Genomic DNA, 25,772 nt, shown 5'->3' with positions numbered 1-25,772 from the left:
TTTGATTTGATTTAAATTATTAAGATGTTGCTGAAATGGTCTTAAATGTTTCAAAAACAAACAGTGAATGATGCATACTTTGGTACAAGAATTAGGGCTAGTAAAACAACAAGCAATCGGTAACCTGAAATAAAATAGTCAGATGAACCAGAGCTTGGGAAAGTACTAAGTACGCTGTAAAGAATATCCGTGAAATTTACGGCACTTTACCTGGCACTCACCCTCCCTGCAGGTAAAGTGCCGTAAATTTCACGGTTGAAGTTTTGCAAACTACCCCTTCAAGGCACAGTTTTCTAAAGATTCGACTGTGGAAGATACGGCACTTTACCTGGCAGCTGGGGTGCCATGTTAAGTGCCTTAAATGTTACGGATACCTTTTTTTACAGTGTTACACACAGTACTAACACACATCGGTGTACATGTTTATAGGTACATATAATTATAACAAAATATATATATAATGAATCGGGTAGATGGCCTTAGCTTTCGATCCAAACCGGACCTTATTCAGAGGCAAAATATATATAACCACATTTTCTTTCTCCCGTCTCCTTCTTCGTTCTCTCCTTTGTCTTCTTCATGTCCTTGATTTTCATTCTCTGAGTCTCTTTGGCACATCCGTTGTCTTGCTTTCATTCTCAAGAAACCAATGAGTTTTTAATGTAAATGAAGGTCAGATTTTTTTATATAAATGTTGGATCATTGTAAGGTACCCATTTAGATCTTGACATTTAAGTGTTAGAAATCAGGACCAGACTTTCAGTTTCATTAAAGTTTCGATATTACAGAGCCCCTAAAGCGACAGCTTGAACAAAATAATATGGACAGGGTAAAACAAAATGTTGACACACTTTATTTTCCATTAAAAAATATTTTCGCCTTTTCGATTTTTTGTTCGTTCGCTCGTAATACTCGTATGTAGACCTCTACCCTTTAAATACTATTTTGCTCACTCGAAATCATTTCGTTACCCGGGCATATTATTCCGATCCCTCAACATTTTTTTTTATACATCGAAATATTAATTGCGTTGGAACAAAATGTTATTTCGGGGGAACGAAAACAGTTATTTGGAGGGAACGAATATTTCAGGGAAACAAATAATTTCAGTATCTCTTTCTTGTTATATAGTTCGATACGTATTATATCTTGGGAGCTCTGTCTCTTAGGGCCTGTCTCTTAGGGCTCTATACGAAAATAAACCAACCGTGGCGATCAAAGGTGAGGGGGTAGGGCAACTTTTTTTTGTATTCGAGTTAAACCCTGTCGTTGGCGTAAACTTATTAACAGACTCCTTGTTTCAGTCATGTACTTATGAGTCTCCTCCAATAATAACAGACGTCATGTTTTTGTAAATCTGAAGGTTTCCGGAAACGTCTTTTGCGTCTTCACGTCTCCAGCAAGTCAACCAAAACGTACACAAATGAACCTTACCATAAACAACTTTTCAAAATGCTTTAAAATAACGGTCGAGTAACGTGAGTGGCTTCAGGGCGTGACGAACCCAACTTATCGTATCTACTTTATGAATAGGTTTCATATTCGTTACTTTCAAGTTCATACTTGTAATTTACAAGTGTAGCCTCTACTTGATTGTCGTTTTGGTTTGCGTGCGCGTGGAAAAGGTAAGTAGCATTCCCAAAACCGGATAAAATAATAAGGTTACTCAAGGTCGAAGCCGGTTAATAAAACTCAGTGTCTCGGTGAATGTTTTGACGTGTCGTCTATGATGGAATGAGGCCCAGCGTCAGCCTTTTAAAATCATGGACATCGTCTCATCAATGAGGTTGTTGCTGGCTTCGCTTCGCTGGTGAAGCATGACTGAGACATCTGTGCTGCTCCCTTACCCATACTCTATTCAATCATCAACAGTGGAAACCAGACTATATAATAACGACATTTCTAGCTCGCCAAACTACGATTGACAATAAAAATAGACTGCTATAATGCCACCGGTACTCAAAGGCTGTACACATCCCAAACATGTCAGTTTCGTTTATATTTCCAGAGCTCGTCCTACTTAATTTAATAGCACACGGTAGTGAAAGGGTTTTACGTGGATAAGATTTAATAAGGTACTCTTACACATACTAAAGGTATTATCAGAAGAGTGGGGACGGCAAAAGAATCCTCTCACATTGGAATCATGACTGTGTTTTCACTTTGTGTTCGTGTGCTTAGTCTATTAATGAAGAGTGTTAAAGGCAGTTGACACTATTGGTAATTACTCAAAATAATTATGAGCATAAAAACTTACTTGGACGGGGAATTGAGAGATGTTGATAGTATAAAACATTGTGAGAAACGGCTCCCTCTGAAGTAATGTAGTTTTCGAGAAAGAAGTAGTTTTCAACGAATTTGATTTCGAGACCTCAGACTTAGAATTTGAGATCTCGAAATCAAGCGTCTGGAAGCACACAACTTCGTGTGACAATGGTGTTTTTTCTTTCATTATTGTCTTGCAACTTCGACCACGATTGAGCTCAAATTTTCACAGGTTTGTTATTTTATGCATATGTTGAGATACACCAAGTGAGAAGAATGGTCTTTGACAATTACCAATAGTATCCAGTGTCTTTAAGTTCAAGTGACAAAGGAAAGTGCCAAAACTGATTGCAATTTAATGAATGCATTTTAGCCTACGATTCATTCACCGTGCAGGTAATCCGAGTGGACCGTTCGTAGTTCTGTACGTAGGCATCATACCGATCAGGTACCCAGACTGAGTGTACATTGTACGAGGCCAGACTACACATTTTCTCTTCAAATATCGCGCCTCGATTGACGTCACGAACAGCGCCCTCTCGGGTCGGGGCCTACTCTTAAATTTGTAAATAAAATGAAAACTAATTTTGTAGAACCTTTAGTTAAGTGTTTATTCAAACACATATCTTAGTGACAAAAGCTTTATTTTGAAAGAAAATACCACTTCCAGGTGACTTCAAATAGAGTAGGATTCAATACCTTCAGGTTATTTTTAAGTCCAGCATGTACACCTTTTGTCCTGTTTTGTTTTTTACGTTTCTACCTATTCTACTGTATTACTATGCCTTTTGCCATGTCTGCTCGACCAAAGACAAAATGGATTTTCGTACATGATTCAATACGTTAAGTTTATTTTTTAAGAACATCATTGTATAAATTTTCTCTTCGTGTAATGTTTTATATATACTGTTCTACTTTTTAGCCTTTGAGAAAGACTCTGATAGGGTCGAAACGTCAGGCATTTAACTATTTTTTGCTGTTCTACTTCCTTTACTATTTTTGTACATGTCTTCTGTGATGTCTGTAAAATCTATATACGAAGGGAATTGAATTGGAATTTAACCTTACATTATAGAGAATGATTCGTCAGTTTATTTTTAAGATCAGCATGTATAGGCCCCTACATTTTTGTATTTGTATAAACTGTTTCACCTTCTTTTAAAACCATTTTGTACAATCCCATGTCTTCTGCGTTGTGTGTACATCTATATACAAAGGGAATTGAATTGGAATTCGACCTTTTATTGCAGCGAAGGATTCAATACCTAAAGTTTATTTTTTAAGATCAGCATGTATAGGCCCTTACATTTTTGTATTTGCATTCTGTTTAACACTGTTCTACCTTTTTAAAGCCATTTTGTGTATGTCTTTTGCGTTCTCTATACAACCACAGACAAAGGGATTTGACATTACATTAAGTTTCAATATACCTTTTTATTAGTGTTATATTTCATACTGCTCACCTTTCTTTGCAATATTTTTATTTTTTGCGTTGTCAGTATAACCACAAACAAAGGGATTTTGAGTCTGACCTTTCTCTACAAGGGCAATCACTTGATTTTGTCGGTGGATTCGTCGGATTTCTGTCCACAGATTGAATCTTTCGTGACAATAGAGACAGGAATTAAAACCCAGCGAATCATAACCACAAATAGAATAATTTAATTGTAGAGAATGCCATTACCTTGGCTGAGAGGTGTCTAGTCGTGTTCACGCCAGAGCTAACAATGGCAAATATGCACGAACTAAAAATGCTCAATCTAATTGCGTTTTGATCACGAATCACTTTGTCCTCGCTCAACTAAAAAAAAAAAAAAAAAAATCAGAGTAATGATTGACAGCTCAATTAAACAAGATTACTGTTTGAAAAAAGTGACAATAACAACCATTTTGGTGGAAAAATCACCGTGCAATGACATATTAAGTATTCGTTAAATGCTGAGACTAAGCTCAGCTAAACAAAAAAAAAACGATACAATCCAGTGTAATGATTGGGAACTGCTACTAAAGGGTGTATCTACTTTTTGTGGGACAACAACACCCACAATGTACACAGATTTACACTAAACTTATACCGTTTAAAGATAATGATTGTAGAAAGCTACCCTAAAAATGTTAGCTGCTGAGGTGGTTTAGTTTTTGAGAAATTAGTAAAACGATGTCATGAAAATAATTTTCGTGTCAGTGATCATGAGACGAAAATATTTTAGCATGTAAAAACGTATGTTCATGACGCTGTTTTACTCATTTCTCAAAAACTACAGCACCTCAGCAACTAATATTTTAAGGTACGCTTTCTACTATCATTATCTTCAAACGGTGTAACTTTAATGTAAATCTGTGTACATTACGTTTTGTGTAATAACAAGTAACCAAATCCTTTAAAGTCATTGGACCCTTTCGGTTCAGAAAACAAATCAAAAAAAAATCACAGATTTACAAATAACTTACAGGGTTTACAGAAGGCAATGGTGAAAGACTTCTCTTGAAATATTATTCTATGAAATGCTTTACTTTTTGAGAAAACAGCAAAACAATATAAATTCTCGTTAACGAGAATTACGGATTTATTTTAAACACATGTCATGACACGGCGAAACGCGCGGAGACAAGGGTGGGTTTTTCCGTTGTTTTCTCCCGACTCCGATGACCGATTGAGCCTAAATTTTCACAGGTTTGTTATTTGATATAGAAGTTGTGGTACACAAAGTGTGGGCCTTGGACAACACTGTTTACCGAAAGGGTCCAATGGCTTTAAACAAGATTACTATTTAAAAAAAAAATGTAAAAAATAACCATTTTCGTTGACTACAACGGCAAGTTAAGTAGTTTTTAAATGCCACGACAGAGTTCAGCTTAAGAAAAATAAAACAATGCAAACCGGGGTAAAGATTGACAGTTCTATTTATAACAAGATTAGTGTTTGAAAAACGTGAGAATAAAAACCGTTTTTGTAAAACAGAAATCAAAATACCAGTTCAGGTATCATTTGAATGCCAAGACTGTTTCAAAGCTATCTTTTCGTAATGTTCTCTAAAATAAAAGACAAGTAGAGTATTGTTTGAAACGTCGAGTTAGACCCATCCGGCTCTTCTCAGAGCCAGCACTCAAAACATATTTAATTGAAGACGCTATGTCAGATTTTTGGCGATTTGACCCCAAAATTTTGATTTAAAATTCAATAGGTATTTTGATGGGGGTCGAGAAAGTTTCAAGCTTTCATTTGAGCCATTGCTCGAAAAAGTCCGCCAATTATTAGTAGCAGTGAAATAAAGTGCTCAAAGTTAGTTTTTGTCGGGATCCCGACAATATATCACGTGACCAATTATTATGTGTTTTAAAAGAAACGTTTTAAATTTTTGTTATGGTTCCTGACCATTAAAGGTAAAAGTTACGTTTTAAATTTTTGTTATGTTTTTTTTTTTCGTTAGAGCGGGTGATACTCTTTGAAATACCATTCACTCAAAAACATCTATTTTTTAATTTTTGGGGTCAAAAATCTGACTTAGCATAGGTTGTACCCTCACGTTTACTAATGTTATGTAAAGCTAATTCTTATTGTTCACACCATGCACAACTTCAACAATCACTTACAATGTTTGTTCATTATTGGTTTGTATACTAATACCACATAATTGGTGACTTCGATTATTGAAATATTCAAACGAAACTAATGTCTTTTGGCTGTCAAGCGCAGAGGGGTGTCAGTTGCGCCCTCATCGCTCAAAACGGAGATGACGTGTAAAATCAAAAGAATCAATAATGTTATTTGACTGACATTATTGTTGTGTATACAAATCCCCTAGACAGTACGTTTAGTAGCTGGATGGGAATTTCATGTTATTTTATCAGTTTATTGCGTGTGAAGCCATATCGAGACAGTGGTGGATACAAAGCTTATTATGGTACATTGACTGTAGACTGGGTTCATGTCTTTATATGCAAGGAATACAGGTACCTGCTACTAAGATCCAGTGATTCTATTGAATACAATGATATCATTTGATAAACTTGCAGTGACATGATAGCTTCACAAAGATGCCCAAACAGTACACTCCTATCCCATACGCCATAGAACTTGACTGCATATCTCTATGTGAAATGAATATAGGTCAAAGGTGCATGTGCACGCCGGCTGGACGGCCGGTCTCTGGCGTTATTCACGAGCCTCGAAGTGTGACGTCAGATGTTCAGGTTACAATGGGTGCGTTCGTTTAGCTTCCCTCGGTCGACCCCGGTGTGTGGCGTTCTTTTTCCAGGACGAACGTGGGCTATTATATGCACACGTTCGTCCTGGAAATAAAAACCGCCACACACCAGGGTTGACCCGGGGAAGCTAAACGAACGCACCCACTGGCTGGTACACCCACTATGGTCTGCACTTTGGACGCAGCAAACTCTCACAGCGACTGAGCCAGTTGGTGGCAGCAAACTCACTCGTTGGTCTAGCCTCTTGCAATAATATCAACGGACCATTGAAACCATCGGTTTTTGCTTTCAACCTTTGAATCCAATTTAAAGATGGATGTAGATTGCTTTAAATTATCTATTCTTGTTGCAAGATTGCACAATATTGGTTCTCAAAAAATGTCCATCTGTTAAATAGCTTCGTTGTTTTCTTCGGGTTTGTTTGTCGTTTACAAAGATTGCTAAGTTCCATTAACTGTGTTTTAATAATTGCTTCAGTGCTGTTCATTAAAAACATTTTCATCGCCTTCCTGCAGCCATGGCGCATTGTCCTCTTGTTATCTAACTCGCCTCATTGGTATTGTATTATTCTGACCCGGTAAGTGACAAAAATAAAACGGAATGTTTGAGGCCAGGTTTCATGGACTGGAGGATGGGGATTCACAAGAGGGCGCTACAAGAGGAAGTCTGTAGCAGTTCGCAGTGTTGGGGGGGGGGGGACATAATCTCGCCGTAACAGACTGACGCCAGAAGCAGCCTATAGTCCTGGTTTAAAGTTCTTACTATTTTATTATCGCAAAACGCAACAACAGAGGGCGTATCCTCAAATCACCGTTAATCGGTTATGTTGTTTCTCAATGCAGTGACAGGCAGCGATTTATTAATTTTGGTTTTTACCCATACACCAATGTGTGTTAGCACTGTATACTTAGTACTTTCCCGAGTCCTGTGAAAAAATATCACAGGCATGTTACTCGGGTACGATTCGAACCCACGACCCTTGCAATTCTAGAGCAGTGTCTTACCAACATAGACTACCGAGGTTGCCCAGTAGCTAGAGGCAGTTCGAATCCTATGTTTTGGCAGCGGGTACCACAACAATTTAATAGATGTTAAATTTGCATCGTGGATAAAGAGTACAAATTTTGTTTTTTACCCATACACGGATGTGTGTTAGCACTGTATACTCAGTACTTTCTCGAGGCAGCGATTTGTTGAAAAAAAAAACAGTTTTCGGGGAAGTGCCACCTTCTTTGATTATTTTTAGAAAGGGACGATTTCAACACGGCGGTCTGGCGATAGTAATCGCGGAGGAGCAAACTCAGGCAACAACACAACGTCTTTTAACCAAGACTGAAATTTTAGACGCATAATTTAGTGGGGCACTTAGCACAAGTTTTGAAAATAATGCTTTGTGAACACCCACAAAGAAATAACCTGTAAGTTAATTGAGTGTAACGTTTGTACTTTTGTGAATTATTGAGCAGTTTCGTGAATGACCCCAGTTGTTCTTTGACTGATGACTCTTTTTATTGCATGTTCATGATTCATGTGCGCCCAAAAGCTTAAAATAGACCAACCACATGATCAAATAAAACATCCATAATTGGAAACTTCAAATTCACACTTCCAGGGATCAGAGCTAAGTACTGTTTTGATAGAAATGCGAGGCGATATCGTACAGCCATAGCATCGAGGTTGCCATCAGCCATCTTTTGTCAGAAAATATTATTGAACGGTCAAAGTACCCATTATAACGCTCTATATCTACTACTGTTTGGTGTGAACCGTGAACCGATAGCGATAACCTTTAATCAAGGAAGGGGGTAGATACGTATTTATATGACGTACGACCAGCTCAGTAAATACCAATAATACAGGACCCTTGTGGTCCTCGTCGCCTTACGTCGAAGGTCTCTGCAAATGTATACACTGGGTGCGATTGAGTATGGTTTGCAACATGGGTCTTCGAATTGGCCACATACGTCATAACCTGTTGCTACATTTTCACCATGCAACTACACTTGTACAATTCAAGAAACTACTTAAGACTCTTTTATACCGAAAAAGACTGTTTTATTTTACTTCACGTTGGAACATCTTGAGTTTGGGCTTTGTTGTCGCATCTTCTGCGGACGCTTTGTAATCTTAGAAAAAAGGCGCCTGGTAATGTATGTACATCTCAGCAAATGTTCACGCACGCCCTACTAATCACTGTAGTATTTCATGATACAAACCTACTGATTGATAACACAACGAGATAAATATCAACTAACGACCACAGAACATACTGAAAGAAACGTCGAATCCAGCCACGTCTATGTCTTCATGACCATTATCACTAAAAGAAAAAAACAATAAAAGTATATTATTATATTTGTTCGGGGTGTCAGTAAGATAACATAATTGTGTACCGTTTTCTTTGCCTGTGCCCTGTGCGTCATTATTTTGCAGATAAACCGGCGAACAACAAAGTGATTATCATTGTTATGATAATTAGTACTACTATAGGTGGTTTGCCTTTTTAAAGGCAGTGGACACTATTGGTAATTGTCAAAGACTAGCCTTCACATTGGTGTATCTCAACATAAGCATAAAATAACAAACCTGTGAAAATTTGAGCTCAATCGGTCATCGAACTTGCGAGATAATAATGCAAGAAGAACACCCTTGTCACACGAAGATGTGTGCGTTATGGTTGATTTCGAGACCTCAAGTTCTAAATCTGAGGTCTCGAAATCAAACTCGTGGAAAATTACGTCTTTCTCTAAAACTATGGCACTTCAGAGGGAGCTGTTTCTCACGATGTTGTATATCATCAACCTCTCCCCATTACTCGTCACCAAGTAAGGTTTTATGCCAATAATTGTTTTGAGTAATTACCAATAGTGTCCACTGCCTTTAAGTGGAAAGAAAATCAAAGGGTAGGCGAGAAGTCTGCACTAACCACTAAGATGTTTTACTTTCCCGTGTTATAATCGACTCTGTGGCCGTTGTCTGCCCGTATTACGCATCTATTTCATAACCCTGAGCTCATCTTAACTCCGTTACTTCAAAAAGCAGAGGCAATCGGGGCTAAGAAAGAGACAGCATTGTTTGACTTAGCCAGTAGCTGTAGAAATGTCAACACTTAATGGTTACTCGATACCACTACGGTGACACAACGCACGATTGAGATGCATGAAATTTGGGTCAACATGCTCACTCTGCAGTGATGTTTACAAACTTGATAAAGCTGGCTAATTTGAAGGTTAAGTGGATAGGTCGATAGGGGGTGTGACGTGATAAATTTTAAGCTCAAGAGTCGAAGTTTTCGATTGGGTTAGGAAAGGATTTCAATAATGTATCTTATTTTTGCTTAATATGGCACAATGTTATGTGGCATAATTATGTTCACATTAATACTGTCTGTTTTTTAAGTTTAAAACAGGAGTGTTAGGTTAAGTGGGTTGGTCGATAGAGGGTAGTGACGTATGTAAAACTCGGGAGTCGAAGTTTTTGAACGAGTTATGACAGGATTTGTATATATATATATTTTATTTTGGCTCATTATGGCACAATGTTTTGTGGCATATGTTCACGAATCTGTTTTTAAGTGAAATTAAATGAATGCTTTGAATAGCTATAAACTGTAAAAAAAAAAATCTAAATAAAATTAAAAAATGGGATATTAAAATTGACACCATAGATGTTGTCCCACTAAAACAAAGAGAATCAAAATTAATACTAATAACGGTGTTAAAAATTATTTAAAAAAAAAATCATTTAGGTAACTATGTTCTGTTAATTTTCCTTTTTTTTTTTTTTTTTTCAATTCTCAATAATTATGTATTTAAGGCTGCATAGCAAACAAATTGTTAAAAACAGTTTAATTACAAATAAACGTTGTTGTGTGTTATTTTTTGCTGTATGCATTATACCTTTTACTGTTCTTTTATTTCATCAATCAACATTGTTATTGTTATAAAGTAAAACCAGTTAGTTTATATTTTAAAGGGTCCAGGCTCTGTATAAGCTTAGGTCTTGGTGCCCGCCTCGTATCACCCTTTCTTCTTCTTTCTTTTATGCTTTATGATTATTTATTGTGATATTTGGAAATAAAAAACAAACAAACAAACAAACAAACAAACAAAAAACCTCAGATTGTTTTGTAGCCAGCTCCATACCTTGCTACTCCAAAGAAACCCTTTCGGGTTTAAAGAACTATATAATTTATTTCCTCCATTATTTTAAATTTACGTACATTGTCTTTAAAACAACTGATTCATTACCATTTCCGAAATGGAACTACCAAACATTTTCAGTAAAAAGGACACAGGGTACAGCTACCTCGAAACCCATTACAAACTGGAGATAAATTATGAGAGCTTCATAAATAACCCAAATCGGTGACTTTTGGTCGAAGCTCATAAATATTCCATTCTCGAAAAAGGCAAATGAAAAAAAAAAAAATTCTTTCGGAGAGTCTAGTTTCTGGAACACACACACATTCTCAACAGGTCTATGTAGCCGTGGTACTTCACAATCAACGGGACCCTCACTACAGCGGCACGGACGTCTTGGGAAAGTAGACCGGACCACACAAATATTTTCAACAAAAGTAAGTTCGAAATTGCTCTTAAAATTATTAAGGACGGCAGACTCTGGTTTCGATTATCTTGTAGTTATACGCAGCGCCGATTAATTGAATTGTGTTGGTGGTAATTTTAGTTCGGCAAAATAAGCTCGATAATTACAAATACCAATCAACAGTACTGTATTGATGGTATGATTTAGTTTTGTTCCCAAAACGGAACGAAATCATACCTTGGGGAAGTTAGAGCAATAACAAAGCTTAAAACTTATATCTAGCTTGGAGGGATATAAAGAACTAATTATTATCAAATTAAACAATCGATTTCCTTTAATTTAAAGGCAGTGGACACTATTGGTAATTACTCAAAATAATTATTAGCATAAAACCTTTCTTGGTGACGAGTAATGGGGAGAGGTTGATAGTATAAAACTTTGTGAGAAATCGCTCCCTCTGAAGTGAAGTAGTTTTCGAGAAAGAAGTAATTTTCCACGAATTTGATTTCGAGACATCAAGTTTAGAATTTGAGGTATCGAAATCAACCATCTAAACGCACACAACTTCGTGTGACAAGGGTGGTTTTTCTTTCATAGTTATTTCGCAAATCCGATGACCAATCGAGCTCAAATTTTCACAGGTTTATTTTATGCATATGTTGAGGTACACCAAGTGAGAAGACTGGTCTTTGACATTTACCAATAGTGTCCACTGTCTTTAAACGCCGTGAATGTATAGACAATATTAATAGCTGCTGTGTCCTTGACAGATAATAATTGATACTATTGTGTAACGTTGACCAATGGTATATAACTTTTCAACACATTAAACATTGGACAAAAAACCGAATGGGGTTGATTTCCGCTTTAACTATAGTAAAGAATAGGTTTTGTTGTTGCTAACTGCTAAATGCAAAAGTCACTTATTGGTATTGTTCATACCGAATCAGAATAATTTATGTGGACGTTCTGGAGTTATTTTTCACTTAGCGTCCAGCAAATAAATCTGACATAATGTATACCATCCATAACGATAATGACCGTGGCTAAGAAAAAAGAGGTTCATATAAAGTATGGTGTGTAGTCCAATCATGATATAAATCTCACTTTTGTTCGGACTAAATATCGGGTTCTAAAAAATAAAAATAAAAATTTTAAAAAATTTTTTTATGTTTGTCCCCCTTCTTTCTGATGAAAAACAGTAACTTTATTATTTCCACCCTTTTTTTTAAACCCAATATCTGCCCAACTTCGCTTTAAACAATCTTGCTCGAATACTGCCAAGTGCGGTATACTATTAACGAAGTATGACATTAATTTACAATTTCAGCGTTATTGCTTGCTTATTAAACGCTTAGACACTGTACACTATGGTAATTGTAAAAGACTAGTTTTCACATTGGTGTATCTCAACATATGCATGAAATAACAAACCTGTGAAAATTGGAGCTCAATCGGTCGTCGAAGTTGCGAGATAACTATGAAAGACAAAAAACACCCTTGTCACTCAAAGTTGTGTGCTTTCTGATGCTTGATTTCGAGACCTCAAATTCTAAACTTGAGGTCTCGAAATCAAATTCGTGGAAAATTACTTCTTTCTCGAAAACTACGTCACTTCAGAGGGAGCTGTTTCTCACAATGTTTTATACTAGCAACCTCTCCCCATTACTCGTAATCAAGACAAGTTTTATGATGATAATTATTTTGAGCAATTACCAATAGTGTCCACTGCCCTTTTTTTACATCGAAATATATATTATTTTCATTAATTCCTTAATTTATCCGGTTTTGAGGCAAAGTAACAACTGATTCTTAAGATGCTTTACTATTGCTTCTAGTACCGATTGGACGGCTTTAAGATTAACCTACTTTGTTTGAAATTATTTATTCATAAAACAACATATTGAATTCGCGGTCACGTGCCAAACTGAGCAATTGAACGAGTGGTATGCCTGTTTAATATTCGAGAATGTATAGTTTCGACTATTGCATCCCTTTATCAATAATAATTTAAAAACTTGTTCACACAAGCGTGCACAATAAAACATACAAATAAAGTTCTCTGAACAAATACTTTACAAAATTACAGAAAAAGTGACGAAAACACAACTATTGTGTTAGCCCATAAAAAATATGCAATAGCGTTGTACGAGGTAGACATTCACTGTGCACAAACTATGTGAATGTCAAATGTCAAATACCGCAAAAGTAACATTGATATTCGCTGTACAAACCTATGTGAATGCCCAATGTCCAATATTGAAAAAGCAACATTGATATTTCGCTGTACAAACGTATGTTAATGTCCAATATCCAATATCAAACTTACTTTAATGTCATTCACACACCGCGATTAATATAATTATTACAAAGCAATTGGTATTCAGTCCGAGCATGTTTAACGTCTCCAGGCCGAAGCATCGTTCGCATGAATGAGTTAGTAAATTGTTTGCACGGATTAGAAAATCCTCTGCACGAGCTACGAAGTGGATATACGTGCTTCTTGAACTAACTTGAGTGCATGTTTAATTATTATTTTCCAAAACTTATGTGCCGTTTGTTAGCCTGACGGTCCAGCTCACACGGGTAAATGCTCATTATTGTAGAAGTCAAATTATTTTTCTCCAGTGTTTCTGGGCACAATTTTATGAAACCGGTTAAGCATGTAAGTTTGTTTCACATAACTAGGGAAGTAGGTATACAGTGCTAACGTAAATACCAGTGTGAGGGTAAAACCAAATGTATATATTTAAATTGTTTTTTAATGTTTTGTTTACCAATATTCAGCTATTTGGTGTTAGCACCGTATACTCAGTATTTACCCAAGCTCTTTGAAAACAATCGGTTGGGATAATCCACGACATTTTTAATGTGACTTATAACAATATGTTATTACGGTTGTTCTTAGTCTAGCATTTCGACAACCACTATGAGGCTCACACGGACTGTTGTCATGTTATTTCTGATGGCATCTATTTTAATACACGCCATCTGTTGTGATGAACTCACAGATAGTATTGCAAGAGATGGACGATCTCTTGCTGCAAGACTCTCACAAGATGCAGGTAGGTTTTTATCAGATTCCCCCTGATGCCTATTATTGTCTTGATATTATTTATTTATTTTCATTTGGTTTTTACCCATATACACCGATGTGTGTGAGCACTGTATACTCAATACTTACCCGAGTTCTGTGAAAAAAAAAATCACAGGCATATTACTCGGGCGGGATTCGAACCCAAGACCTTTGCAATTCTAGAGCAGTGTCATACTGAGTAAAAAGTGCTGACACACATCGTTGTATATGGGTAATAAAAAAAAAAAGTAAATTCTTTATCCCCGATGCAAATTTAACATCTATGATTTGTTCTCTGTTTGTAATAACAGTTAATTGGCACTTTCCCTTTTTTATTGTGACCTTTTTCAATGATTCTTCGTTTATTTTCTTTCATTTGTATTAGTATAAAATAAGTTAATCTCCTCTTCAGTCTTCGTTAATATTTGTTTTATTCAATGCCACTTTTTAGTTCATTAATTTATACTTAGCAGAGTGTGGGTTCGAATCCCGGTCATGAAACTTGTGCCAATGAGCAAGGAACTTTACTGTAATTTATTGCTTCCAAAAAATGGGGATTGTACTCTGCTCAACCAGCCATACTCTTAGTGGATGATTTCCATGCTAACATCCTTAATCCTGATTAGCGCTTTTTCACATTATACGCCCACGCACAGACCTAACTATCCATTGATACTATCTGGTTAGATGCCTCCCGACCATACCATCTCGGAATAGGTGGCATTTTAAATGTATACATGTGGATACAAATATTTATTTCAGTATTTTCGTTTATTATTAGCTTCTTTTGTTGTTTACTTCCGTCTCGCATGTCGATTTTTAAGCAATGTATTTTAATTGTGTTGTTAGTTTTATTTCATAACAACTATTTTCTCGAATTAATCTTTATTTATTTGTACTTCTTAGCCGGTCCGATAACTTTTATTTGTCAAGTACTGTTATTAAAATGAGAAAAATAGTATAAGCCGTTACAACAAAAAGTTCCTACTGTACAATTGAAGAAAGAAAATACAGGCGTGGCGTTTCGACAATATTATAATCTTTCTAGAAGGCATAAACATGATAAATAAACTAATAATAATACAGCCGTCGATTTCACAAAACTTTTGCTAACTTAAGACCAATCTTAGGACTTAGGACGAGTCCCAACCCTGCACTGTAGCATGCAGACCTTAAGATTAATCCTAAGTTAGGATGAAGTAATCGTCCTAACTCGAGATAAGACGAGTCCTATAACTCTTTGAGATATCGACGGCTGGCCGATTTGTCAACACCCGGGAAGGGGGGGGGGGTCGGGCTCCAGCTGCCATTTTCTGAGAGGATGAATCTACTTGTATACCCGATCTTCCCGGAACGTGACTTCATAACAATTCACCGTGGTCTCGTGTATACGGAGGTCTGGTGTATTTATTGGGTTAGCAAAGACCTCTACTTGACGGTTACAAAAGCAATTGATTTTTTTTTTCTTTCTAAGTCAAGATTGCAAGAAAAATACAGAATTGGAGAAATTATTCATACATAAAAGGTGTTTGGAGGGAGGAAGACGATTGGAGATGCGCTCTCATAATCATTTTTGGGTGTACTTGGTTGCAGAGGTTATATATGGGTTGGTTCGAGGTTGAATCATCTAGGCTAATGTTGTGATAGAAGGCTTTTAGATTGATCCACCAAGTATGCTAATCGATTCGTTGATCTGATCATTATAAAACGCCATAAAATGTTTATGACTATAGGACACCAATATTAAATTTAGTATCGTGGTCGTATTTTGATAATTGGATTGAGGCTATTAATTTATACTCAATTGCAAAGGTTGTGTATGGGTCAGTTCGATGTTTGATAGTCCTGGCTAGTGTTGTGGTAGAAGGCTTTGAGATTGATCATCGATTGATCAGCTTCTTGAGAGTTGTTGCCTGCCATAATGTTATTAAAGGAACATTACAAAATTGGATTTGGCTAACAAAACCGTTGCTGATAATGTAAGCACTTTATGTAATCCACCATTTACGTAAACTGACAAACCTGTAGATGTTTGAGATCGATAGGCCATCTGGGTCACTAGAGAATAGTGAAAAACCGATTACAAATTTTGCATTGTATCGATGCCAATTTTTTTTTAATAAAACGCTCACTGAACGTTAGATTATTTATTTCGCATCAAATATGATATTTCAGACAGAAATATTTCAAGGGATGTTTTTTATCATCATCATTAGACCGTGTAAGTTGTATGTAAATCTGTGATCTTCACGATGTTTGATTCTTACGAATTCTGTGACGTTCCTTTATTGAATAACTATTGCAGTTCCCCCAAATAATGCAGGTAATGACATCATTAAGTGGTAACATTCAAAATCGGCTTCTGGTTTATTATCTGATACCAATCAAGAAGTCATATAATTATGAAAATGGGACACCGATATCAAATTTGGTTTCGTCGTCGTATTTTAATAATTGGATTGAGGGTACTTCATACATGCTCCAAAGAAATGAAAGGACTGTTCACCAGAGATTCAGTAGGCGGTCGAGGAAGACATTGGAATTATCTGGTATTGCATCCATGAACCTGATTAGCAAGTGTGAGCTGATAGCCCAAATAAACCGGCCCGGCCCCATTGACGATTTTAAACTTTAGAGAGCACTCACGGTATATTGCTACTAATAGGAGCCCACCTAGGGCACACTAACATCACAGCCCATGTATCGTCTTCACCGAGCCCAATTCTGGCATGTTGTTTGTTGCCCAACCAAGTTATTTATTTACAGTAATACTCTCTAGGAACGTCTGCTGAACAGGCCTCGTACATGTACATGATAATTGAAAAGTATAACATTAATGGTGCAACAGTTGCATCTAAGACCGTGTCCGAAACGGCGACTTCGACTACAGCTATGGCTAGATCGCGCGCGTCTGCCTATTCTTCAACACTGGTAGACGCGCTGATCTAGACGTAGCTGTAGCCGAAGTCATCGTTTCGGACACGGCCTAAGGTTCTGAATAACTACAATAGACTCCATTCAATAAGAAATGACAGGAATGTTTCACATTGTGGATAACACCCATTTAAAGCCATGGGCGGTTGTATTGTGAGGCAATGTAACTCATTTCAAGTGAGAAGTTAAAGTCACTGGACACTTTCGGTAAACAATATTGTCCAAGTGAAAATTTAGGCTCAATCAGTCATCGGAGTCGGAGAAAATAACGGGAAACCCCTCCCTTGTTTCGGCAAGTTTCGCTGTGTCATGACATGTGTTTAAAATAAATCCGTAAATATCGATATCGAGAATTGATATTGTTTTAATGTTGTTGCTTTTTTCCAAAAAGTAAAGAATTTCATGAAATAATATTTCAAGAGAAGTCTTTCACCATTACCTTCTGTAAACCCTGTAAGTTATTTGTAAATCTGAGGGTGCTTTTTTCTGTACCGAAAGTGTCCTATGGCTTTAAAATGCGCAACAGTTAGAAGTTCAAAGCTTAGCAGAGTCTTTTTGGAAGGCTGAACAATTATAAAACAAAAGTTGTGACGTTCTATAAAGATTCAAAAGACACGGCAAGACCCTGAGCCAGATCATTTGAAAACCACGGTTCCAACAGAAGCCAGTAATGTTGGAATCGCATTAAAAAATCAACTTCACACATTTCCCCTTTTTTTTAGGGCAGCTAGCCTACGGCACATTATCCTACGACTTGAACCTAAATTATTTGATAATTTAACAAACAGCAACGAAAGGAATGAAGTCATAGGTATGAGACTCCCTCATCAGCGATTTGAGGGGCGGGGGAGGGGGTCATCGCCTCGCCTTAGCAACACCTTCCCACTCAATCCATGGGGATTTAAACACCGTAAGCTTCCGTGATTACGAGTAGGTCGAAGCGAAAGTCGCTGAAAATCACACTGAGCGATGTTGAGATTAGAACGGGTAGTTTGTGGGAAGAGTGAAGCATTTCAACTTGAGGCTACTTTTCTACTTTTCTAATAATCTGACTGAGAACTTCTGTTGATCCATGTTTGAGCTATAATGTTCCGCTGACACAAAATGTAATGAAAACGTTCATTCTCTCTAGAAGTAATAGTTCTGCCAGAATGTTTTAGTACCTGACCGTACAGACGGGTGAATTATAGTCGACGCACGGTTGTGTACTTTGAGTTTATGTACTTTTTCCACTACACCCTTGTTACGCCCAGCCCACTTTCAACTCGGCTTGTGGCCTTTATATCAAAGCAATTTAAATACACAAAGTATACATTAAAGGCAGTAGACACTATTATTCATTGCTCAAAATAAATATTATCATAAAACCTTACTTGAGTACGAGTAATGGGGAAAGGTTCATAGTATAAAACATTGTGAGAAACAGCTCCCTCTGAAGTGACGTTGTTTTTGAGAAAGAAGTAATTTTCCACGAATTTGATTTGATCCATGTTTGAACTCTTATGCTTCGCTGACACAAAATGTAATGAAAACGTTCATTCTCTCTAGAAGTAACAGGTCTGCCAGGATATTTTAATATTTGAATATGTGAATTAAAGTCAACCCCTTGTTTGTGTACTTTGATTTTATGTACTTTTCTCCATTACACCTTTGTACACCTAAACCTTCAACTTTCAACTCTGCTTGTGGCCTTTAGTTCAAAGTATTAATTGAAAGGCACAAAGTATACATTATGTTATTTGAACCGCTCGTTTTTGTTTTATTCACAGCACAAATAATGTGGAAATTTCAGTTCAAAAGGTGATAGAGTTTTTAAAGGTTACTTTCGAAAATATGGGAGTCATTGAGTAATGTCGTGTTTGTTTAACCCAAACGTTCAATTAATAATTTGTTTGATTATTATTTTAAAAAGGTGGTTCAAGTAACATTATACTATTTTTCTATGTTTACTATTGCTAGGTAACGAGTTCCGGTTTACATCTTCTTTTTCGGGAGTCTTACTTTACTTTGATTTGACTTTATTTCTTGGGGGGGGGGGGCTGCAGAAGCTACATTGTATTTTACTTTAACCTTTCATTTGCTGATGTTTCGACATGTTTTTTTTTTCTTTCTATCGGCAGATAAGTGGAAAGTGTGTTTCGTATCGACAACCTTTGTCTGTTTTTGTGGGAAGTTAACGAAACTACAAGCGTGTTACAACCCCAAGGAGTTCAAGTACGTTCATGAGCGACCGCCATTTTTCAGAGGTATTTCTAGGGACAGACTTGCCTTAAAGCCATTATAAACTTTCGGTAACCAGTAATGTCCAAGTCCCACACTTCGTGTATCACAACTTATATATAAAATAACAAACCTGTGAAAATTTAGGCTCAATCGGTCATCGGAGTCGGGACAACCCACTCTTGTTTCCGCGCGTTTCGCCGTGTCACGACATGTGTTTATAATAAATTCGTAATTCTCGCTATCGAGACTTGATATTGTTTTGATGTTTTCTCAAAAAGTAAAGCATTTCATGGAACAATATTTCAAGAGAAGTCTTTCACCATTACCTTCTGTAAACCCTGTAAATTATATGTAAATCTGTGAACTTTTTTTTCTGTACCGAAAGTGTATAATGGCTTTAAAGCCATTGGACCCTTTCGGTACAGAAAGAAAAAAAAACGGTAAAACAATATAAATTCTCGTTAGCGAGAATTACGGATTTGTTATAAACACATGTCATGACACGGCGAAACGCGCGAAAACAGGAGTGGGTTTTCCCGCTATTTTCTCCCGACTCCGATGTCTGATTGAGCCTAAATTTCCACAGGATTGTTATTTTATATATAAGTTGTGATACATGAAGTGTGGGACTTGGACAATACTGTTTACCGAAAGGGTCCAATGGCTTTAAGTAGATAATGGCTTTAAGTAGTCGCTTCAGGGTGTTCATTTGCATACACAAATGTTTTTTTTACAAAACACTTCAGTACAAAAGGCTTTCCTTCCTAAGATCTGGAACAGCCTCCCATCATTGGTTATTTCATACATTACTACCCAGGGCATGCAGTCATTCAAATGTAGAGTAAATAAATACCTTAAGTAACGTCCTGTTGTACGACAAGTAAGATTGCAGGTGATGCTAGTTGTTGTGTATCTCATCACTTTCTCATATAGTGAGTGAGGCATAGTCCAATAACCATTATTTCCTTTCTTTTCTTCTTGAGTTTTATCGTAGGATGGTCTGTCGAAATGAGCACTTAGATATCCCTAAGGAATATTATGGGATTTTTTTTCACGGGGTACTCCTTAAAGGCAGTGGACACTACTGGTAATTACTCAAAATAGTGATTAGCATAAAACCTTACTTGGTGACGAGAAATGGGGAGAGGTTGATGGTATAAAACATTGTTAAAAACGGCTCCCTCTGAAGTGACATAGATTTTGAGAAAGAATTAATTTTCTTCGAATTTGATTTTGAGACCTGAAGTTTAGAATTTGAGGTCTCGAAATCAACCATCTAAACGCACATAACTTCGCGAGACAAAGGTTTTTCTCTTCCATTATTATCTCGCAAGTTCGATGACCGATTGAGCTCAAATTTTCACAGGTTTGTTATTTTATGTGTATGTTGAGATACACCAACTGTGTAGGCTAGTCTTTGACAATTACCAATAGTGTCCACTGCCTTTAAAGACACTGGACGCTAATGGTAATTGTCAAAGACCAGTCTTCTCACTTGCTGTAACTCAACATATGCATAAAATAACAAACCTGTGGAAATTTGAGCTCAATTTGTCGTCGAAGTTGCGAGATAATAATGAAACAAAGAACACCCTTGTCACACGAAGTTGTTTGCGTTTAGATGGTTGATTTCGAGACATCAAATTCTAAATCTGAGGTCTCGAAATCAAATTCGTGGACAATTACTTCTTTCTTGATAACTATGTCACTTCAGAGGGAGCCGTTTCTCACAATGTTTTATACCATCAACCTCTCCCCGTCACCAAGTAAGGTTTTATGTTAATAGTTATTTTGAGTAATTGCCAATAGTGTCCACTGCCTTAACAAAAACATATTAATAAAGTAAATAACATGACCTTTGAGGACAACATAACTGAAAATCAATGATTTCAAAAAGTGAGCATAAAAGCATTAAATACAAAATATTGTTACTGTTTATTTCTTCTTGTGCGGGAAAGGGGTTATTCATTTCATTCGTTAACCTGTAAAGGAATCGGAGATCAATTTGAGATAAAGATGTTTATAGATGCATTTTTTAGTTCTCGCTCACGAAACACCTCCAATGTAAGTTTAAATTTTGTGATGAACTCCTTTTCAAAATAAAATTACCCCTTTCAAAGTTAAATTAAAACAAATTATTTTTATTTAATCCATAACCTCACAACATATTTTCTTGAAAAGCTCGGTATTAAATCAACTAAATGATGGTTTGGAAAAGAAAAATTGTCGTATCAGCATTCAATCTTGGCCTGCTCTCCCACGGGGTAGTCCAAATTGAATTGACTATACTGGTGCAAAAACACTAGCCCCTCACCCGTGACAATTACTCTATTCTTGACCAGTAAATTTGAAACGCTCTTGAGTGGAAGCTAACCAAGAAAACTGCGGTCAAAACAAGGAGGGGGAAGGGGAAGAGAGACCGTCAGACCGTCTTGGAATTATTTATTAGGTAATAAGAATTTCTATCCAGCCTAGGAAGAAAAAAAAAATCGGCTGACTGTTTCTGGCACCAGGGGACTATGTAATTGATCCTTATACCCCAGTGAATCCCCACTCAGTCTTTTTGAGTAAATATGAATAAGGTGCTGATTATACACGAACGCTCGTCCAGCTTATTTTTGCTGGTTATGACCAAGACGGCACTTTGTTGACTCCAGACAGTGGAATGAAACTAAAAACCTTCTCAGACCAACCCCAGAAGAAGGAGGGAAAGACGTTTCTTGAGGCACTTGATTGGTTGTCTCGAGGGACGGGATTGTTTTTTGGAAAATTTGATTGAGCTTAAACAACTCCCTAGAAAAATGAATTCACTGGAAAATATTCATATAGTATTGAATGTCTCGAATATCGTGAAAATATGTGAGTGGAAAATAAAGATGATTTACGATGAGATGACGTCATGTGGGCCTTGTTGTAACGAGTAGATTAAAACATGTCTGAAAGTATTCTGTATATATTATATTGTTTAGACCTTTTTATTTGTCATAGCCCAAGTTGTTACCAACCGAGGTTGGACAATTACAAAAAGCCAATAATGTAAACAAACAAACAAACAAACAAACAAACAAACAAACAAACAAACAAACAAACAAACAAACAAACAAACAAACAAACAAACAAACAAACAAACAAACAAACAAACAAACAAACAAACAAACAAACAAACAAACAAACAAACAAACAAACAAACAAACAAACAAACAAACAAACAAACAAACAAACAAACAAACAAACAAACAAACAAACAAACAAACAAACAAACAAATAAACAGATAGCTACTGTTTGTAACAATATTTTTTTGGCAGAAATATTAAAACATGGTGTTGAATGTTTTCGAAACAAAACAAGGAACTATTTTCTTTCCTTTAAAATTTGCACAAAATTTTGCATTTGGTTAAACAATTTCAAAGTAAATGGGACTTTAAGTATGCTTTAAGAAAAATCATTTGTCCTTGTTGTTTCCCATGTTTATCTCTGTTTTCCCGTGCATATGAAGAGCGTTTTGGCCCAGTCAGCTTCCTCCTGTTATTTTATATACGTGCTGCTGTGTTAATTTCATCCCCATTCTGTCTATTGTACCTGGGGGTGGGGGATGTACCCCCCTCCCTGAATAACACACTGTGTATCTTTAATTTTATAAATAGTTTCATTATATTGTTTTCCTTCCTCATCGTTTTCCCCACCACCTTCCTATACTACAATAAATTGTGTGGTTTTTTTTATGAGTGGTCATAGCATTTTGCCCAGTCAGCTTTTGTTGTGCTTTCATTTTCTCTGGTTTATTACTGGGAAGAAAAAATACTCTTCCACGAATAACACCTTTATTTATCTTTAGTATAAACAATTTTGCTTTCATTTTTTTCTTCCCCCTCCTGTTTCACCGCCTTCCTATTCTCTACAGGCTAAAGATGGCAGAGTTAGGTCGATGATGACGATCTCACAATTAATACCAGTGGGAAATATATTTTCAACTCTTCAGCAAGGGACACGAGGACAAGCTTGAGAGCAAACTGTCACATTCTGGAAAAACATCCCGGAAAGCCCGTCATAATTGAAATTACTGTTCAAATACCGTGGGGGCTACTCAACCAAATCCCCGTAGCCTTCGCCCTCGCGATAGCCGCATCTTTTCGTAAATCTCGTCGTTGTTGAATAACAGACCAAGCGGTGCTGGGGACAGAAGCATCATAACATACAGCCATAGCATATACTTGGGTATCATAAATGCATCTTACTGAATGTTAAAGGTGCGGTACATCTTTGGTTTTCTAAGAGGAAGTTTTATTTGAAATTCTATAGTTTACAATAACTGTAAATATATTTCATCATTTGTCATACAATTCTTACGCAAGCCTTGGGAGGGAACACCTACTATTAATAGTTGAAATTCACTGTCCTGTGCTTTCTCCATTTTGGCATAACGAGATAAGACTTGTGGTGCAAAGTAATTGTTTTAGATGGAAATATTCCTGTATTGTTTCCACATTTTATGAAAGTAAGCCAAGACACTGGACTATCATTGAATAATACCTGTAGTTTAATTTACCTTTAAATATAACACTAATTAGAACACAAAGACTAGGGAAGAATAACTGTGCAGTATAACTTTTTGGTCCCGATCCTATTATTTTCTTTGAAACAATAAATATAATACTTTAATCTCTGACAGTTAAAAGCGCAAGTTTAAACAGGACTGTAAATTACTTTGTCACTTTAATAAGTAATAACAGTTCTAAAAAAAATACACACATAGTTCAATAAGTGCTATTTTGTAATGCAATAAACATAACATGTCAAACTTATTTAAGTTGTTTCAGTTTTAAACAAAGACAGTTTCACTGGATCTGGACTTGGACCAACTCCCTTCGGATTAACGTACTGGCGCTCTACCAACAGAGCTATTCAACAGGCGGTCTTACTTTGAGTCAATATCAAGGCTGCCAGTCAGAAGCCATTAATTTAATTGTTACCCGCCGTGCGTGGAGCTTGGCATAACACCCAAGCTTACAATGCAACCTAGGATTCTAAGTGGCACCGTCGGCACAATAATCCTGGGGTCGTTGGTTCGGGTCCAGGTCCATTCATTTTGCCTTTGTTCAAATAAAAAGAAACGACTCACCAAGGCAATTTTCCTAGTGGTTTGTTAAACAAAAAATGTATTACATCCTTCAAAATAGATGTTAAAGTTAATTTGCACGGATAAAGAATATGAATTTTGGTTTACCCGTATACGCCGATGTGTGTTAGCACTGTATACTCAGAACTTACCCGAGTTTTGTGGGAAACAAAAATAACAGGCATATTACTCGGTTGGGAATCGAACACACGACCTTTGTAAATGCATAATATTATCAGTAAGTAGACAAATTGCAGCAAATAAAAAGGTGGTACTAGTTCAAGTAGGGCCTACCTACGCAAAAATAATAAGAAAATGGAAAACTAGTATTATTATTACAAATATGGCGATGTTTTGAATGTTGTGTCAGGCACAGATTTCTTTACATTATGTGAAAAACAAATAGGTCAATAAATCGATAAATACTGTGAAATATTTGTGATGTCTCCTTCAGAGTTTGTATTGAGGTTACGACCTGTGGTTCGAAATGTCAAATTGCGAGAATGCACTGACTAAGTTGCGCAAACTGTGTTGACTTAGTTAACAAACGGAAAAGGTTATATTGGGAAATTAGTGCTTCGTTACTTAGCACCAAAACAGACCTCGTGTCACATGGATTTTACGTGATGTTGCATGGCGTTGTCAGGACAACCACGTCTCAGCAAAAGATCAAGGAGCAGATTGAGCGGTTTGGCACCGTACTACTGCTAAATGTAGCAGTTTGCTCTAATTTGCATGGGTGTCTACGTCAGGGATCAGGACGATTGCCTTTTTATTGCAAGGTAATTGCAGACAAACATGAATAACCCAACTTAAAGACACTGGAAAACCTTTGGTTATTGTCAAACGCCAGTCTTCTCACTTGGTTTATCTCAACATATGCATCAAATAACAAACCTGTGAAATTGAGCTCAGTTGGTCGTCGAAGTTGTGAGATAACTGTGACAGAAAAAATTGTCACACGAAGTTGTGTTCTTTAAGATGCTTTCGGGACCTCAAAATCTAATCCTGGGGTCTGAAAATAAAATTCGTGGAAAACTACTTTTTTTTATTCGAAAACTACTTCCTTTCAGGGAGCCATTTATCACAATGTTTTATTCTATCAACCAATCCCCATAACTCGTTACCAATATTAAGGTTTTGTGCTAATAATTAGTTTGAGTAACTATACCAATAGTTTCCACTGCCTTTAAATCAATCTGAATAAAGTTCAAAGTTTCCATTGTTTTTGTTTTTTTAGGTTTTGTTGGCTTAGACAGTTGAGTGCAGGTCGAGTAAAGGTCACCATCGAAGCTTCGGGCTTATCTAAACATGAGAGTCACTTTCTCCTATCACAAACAAATATTGGTTGAAATATTCAAAACTACCAATGTCACAATTCATTAATTTACGAGGTGGGT

The 25,772-nt window shown here is 36.6% G+C and overlaps 1 protein-coding gene across 2 annotated transcripts; it reads left to right on the top strand.

Annotated features, from left to right (window-relative positions):
* The first annotated feature begins 10,931 nt into the window (after nucleotides 1–10,931).
* On the top strand, nucleotides 10,932–24,536 carry LOC117306380. Of its 2 annotated transcripts, none has more exons than XM_033790992.1 (4): nucleotides 10,932–11,053; nucleotides 13,936–14,087; nucleotides 19,153–19,278; nucleotides 23,158–24,536. In XM_033790992.1, the coding sequence occupies exons 2-4, from the start codon at nucleotides 13,952–13,954 to the stop codon at nucleotides 23,160–23,162; spliced, it is 267 nt and encodes an 88-aa protein (XP_033646883.1). In that variant the 5' UTR covers nucleotides 10,932–11,053; nucleotides 13,936–13,951; the 3' UTR covers nucleotides 23,163–24,536. The 2 variants fall into 2 exon arrangements, with proteins under 2 accessions (XP_033646883.1, XP_033646882.1); XM_033790991.1 differs by having other exon boundaries at nucleotides 13,931–14,087.
* The last annotated feature ends 1,236 nt before the right edge of the window (nucleotides 24,537–25,772 follow it).

The sequence above is a fragment of the Asterias rubens genome, unplaced genomic scaffold (assembly GCF_902459465.1).
Source record: "Asterias rubens unplaced genomic scaffold, eAstRub1.3, whole genome shotgun sequence".
Classification (NCBI taxonomy): domain Eukaryota; kingdom Metazoa; phylum Echinodermata; class Asteroidea; order Forcipulatida; family Asteriidae; genus Asterias; species Asterias rubens.
The sequence above is the reverse complement of the archived record's forward strand: the minus strand, read 5'-3'. Positions and strand labels throughout refer to the sequence as shown.

Bases quoted from the DNA above. Each gene is read 5' to 3' on its own strand.
- LOC117306380 (XM_033790992.1), top strand. From the start codon at position 13,952: ATGAGGCTCACACGGACTGTTGTCATGTTATTTCTGATGGCATCTATT. The intron at 14,088-19,152 runs GTAGGTTTTTAT...TTCTATCGGCAG, and splicing joins AAGACTCTCACAAGATGCAG to ATAAGTGGAAAGTGTGTTTC.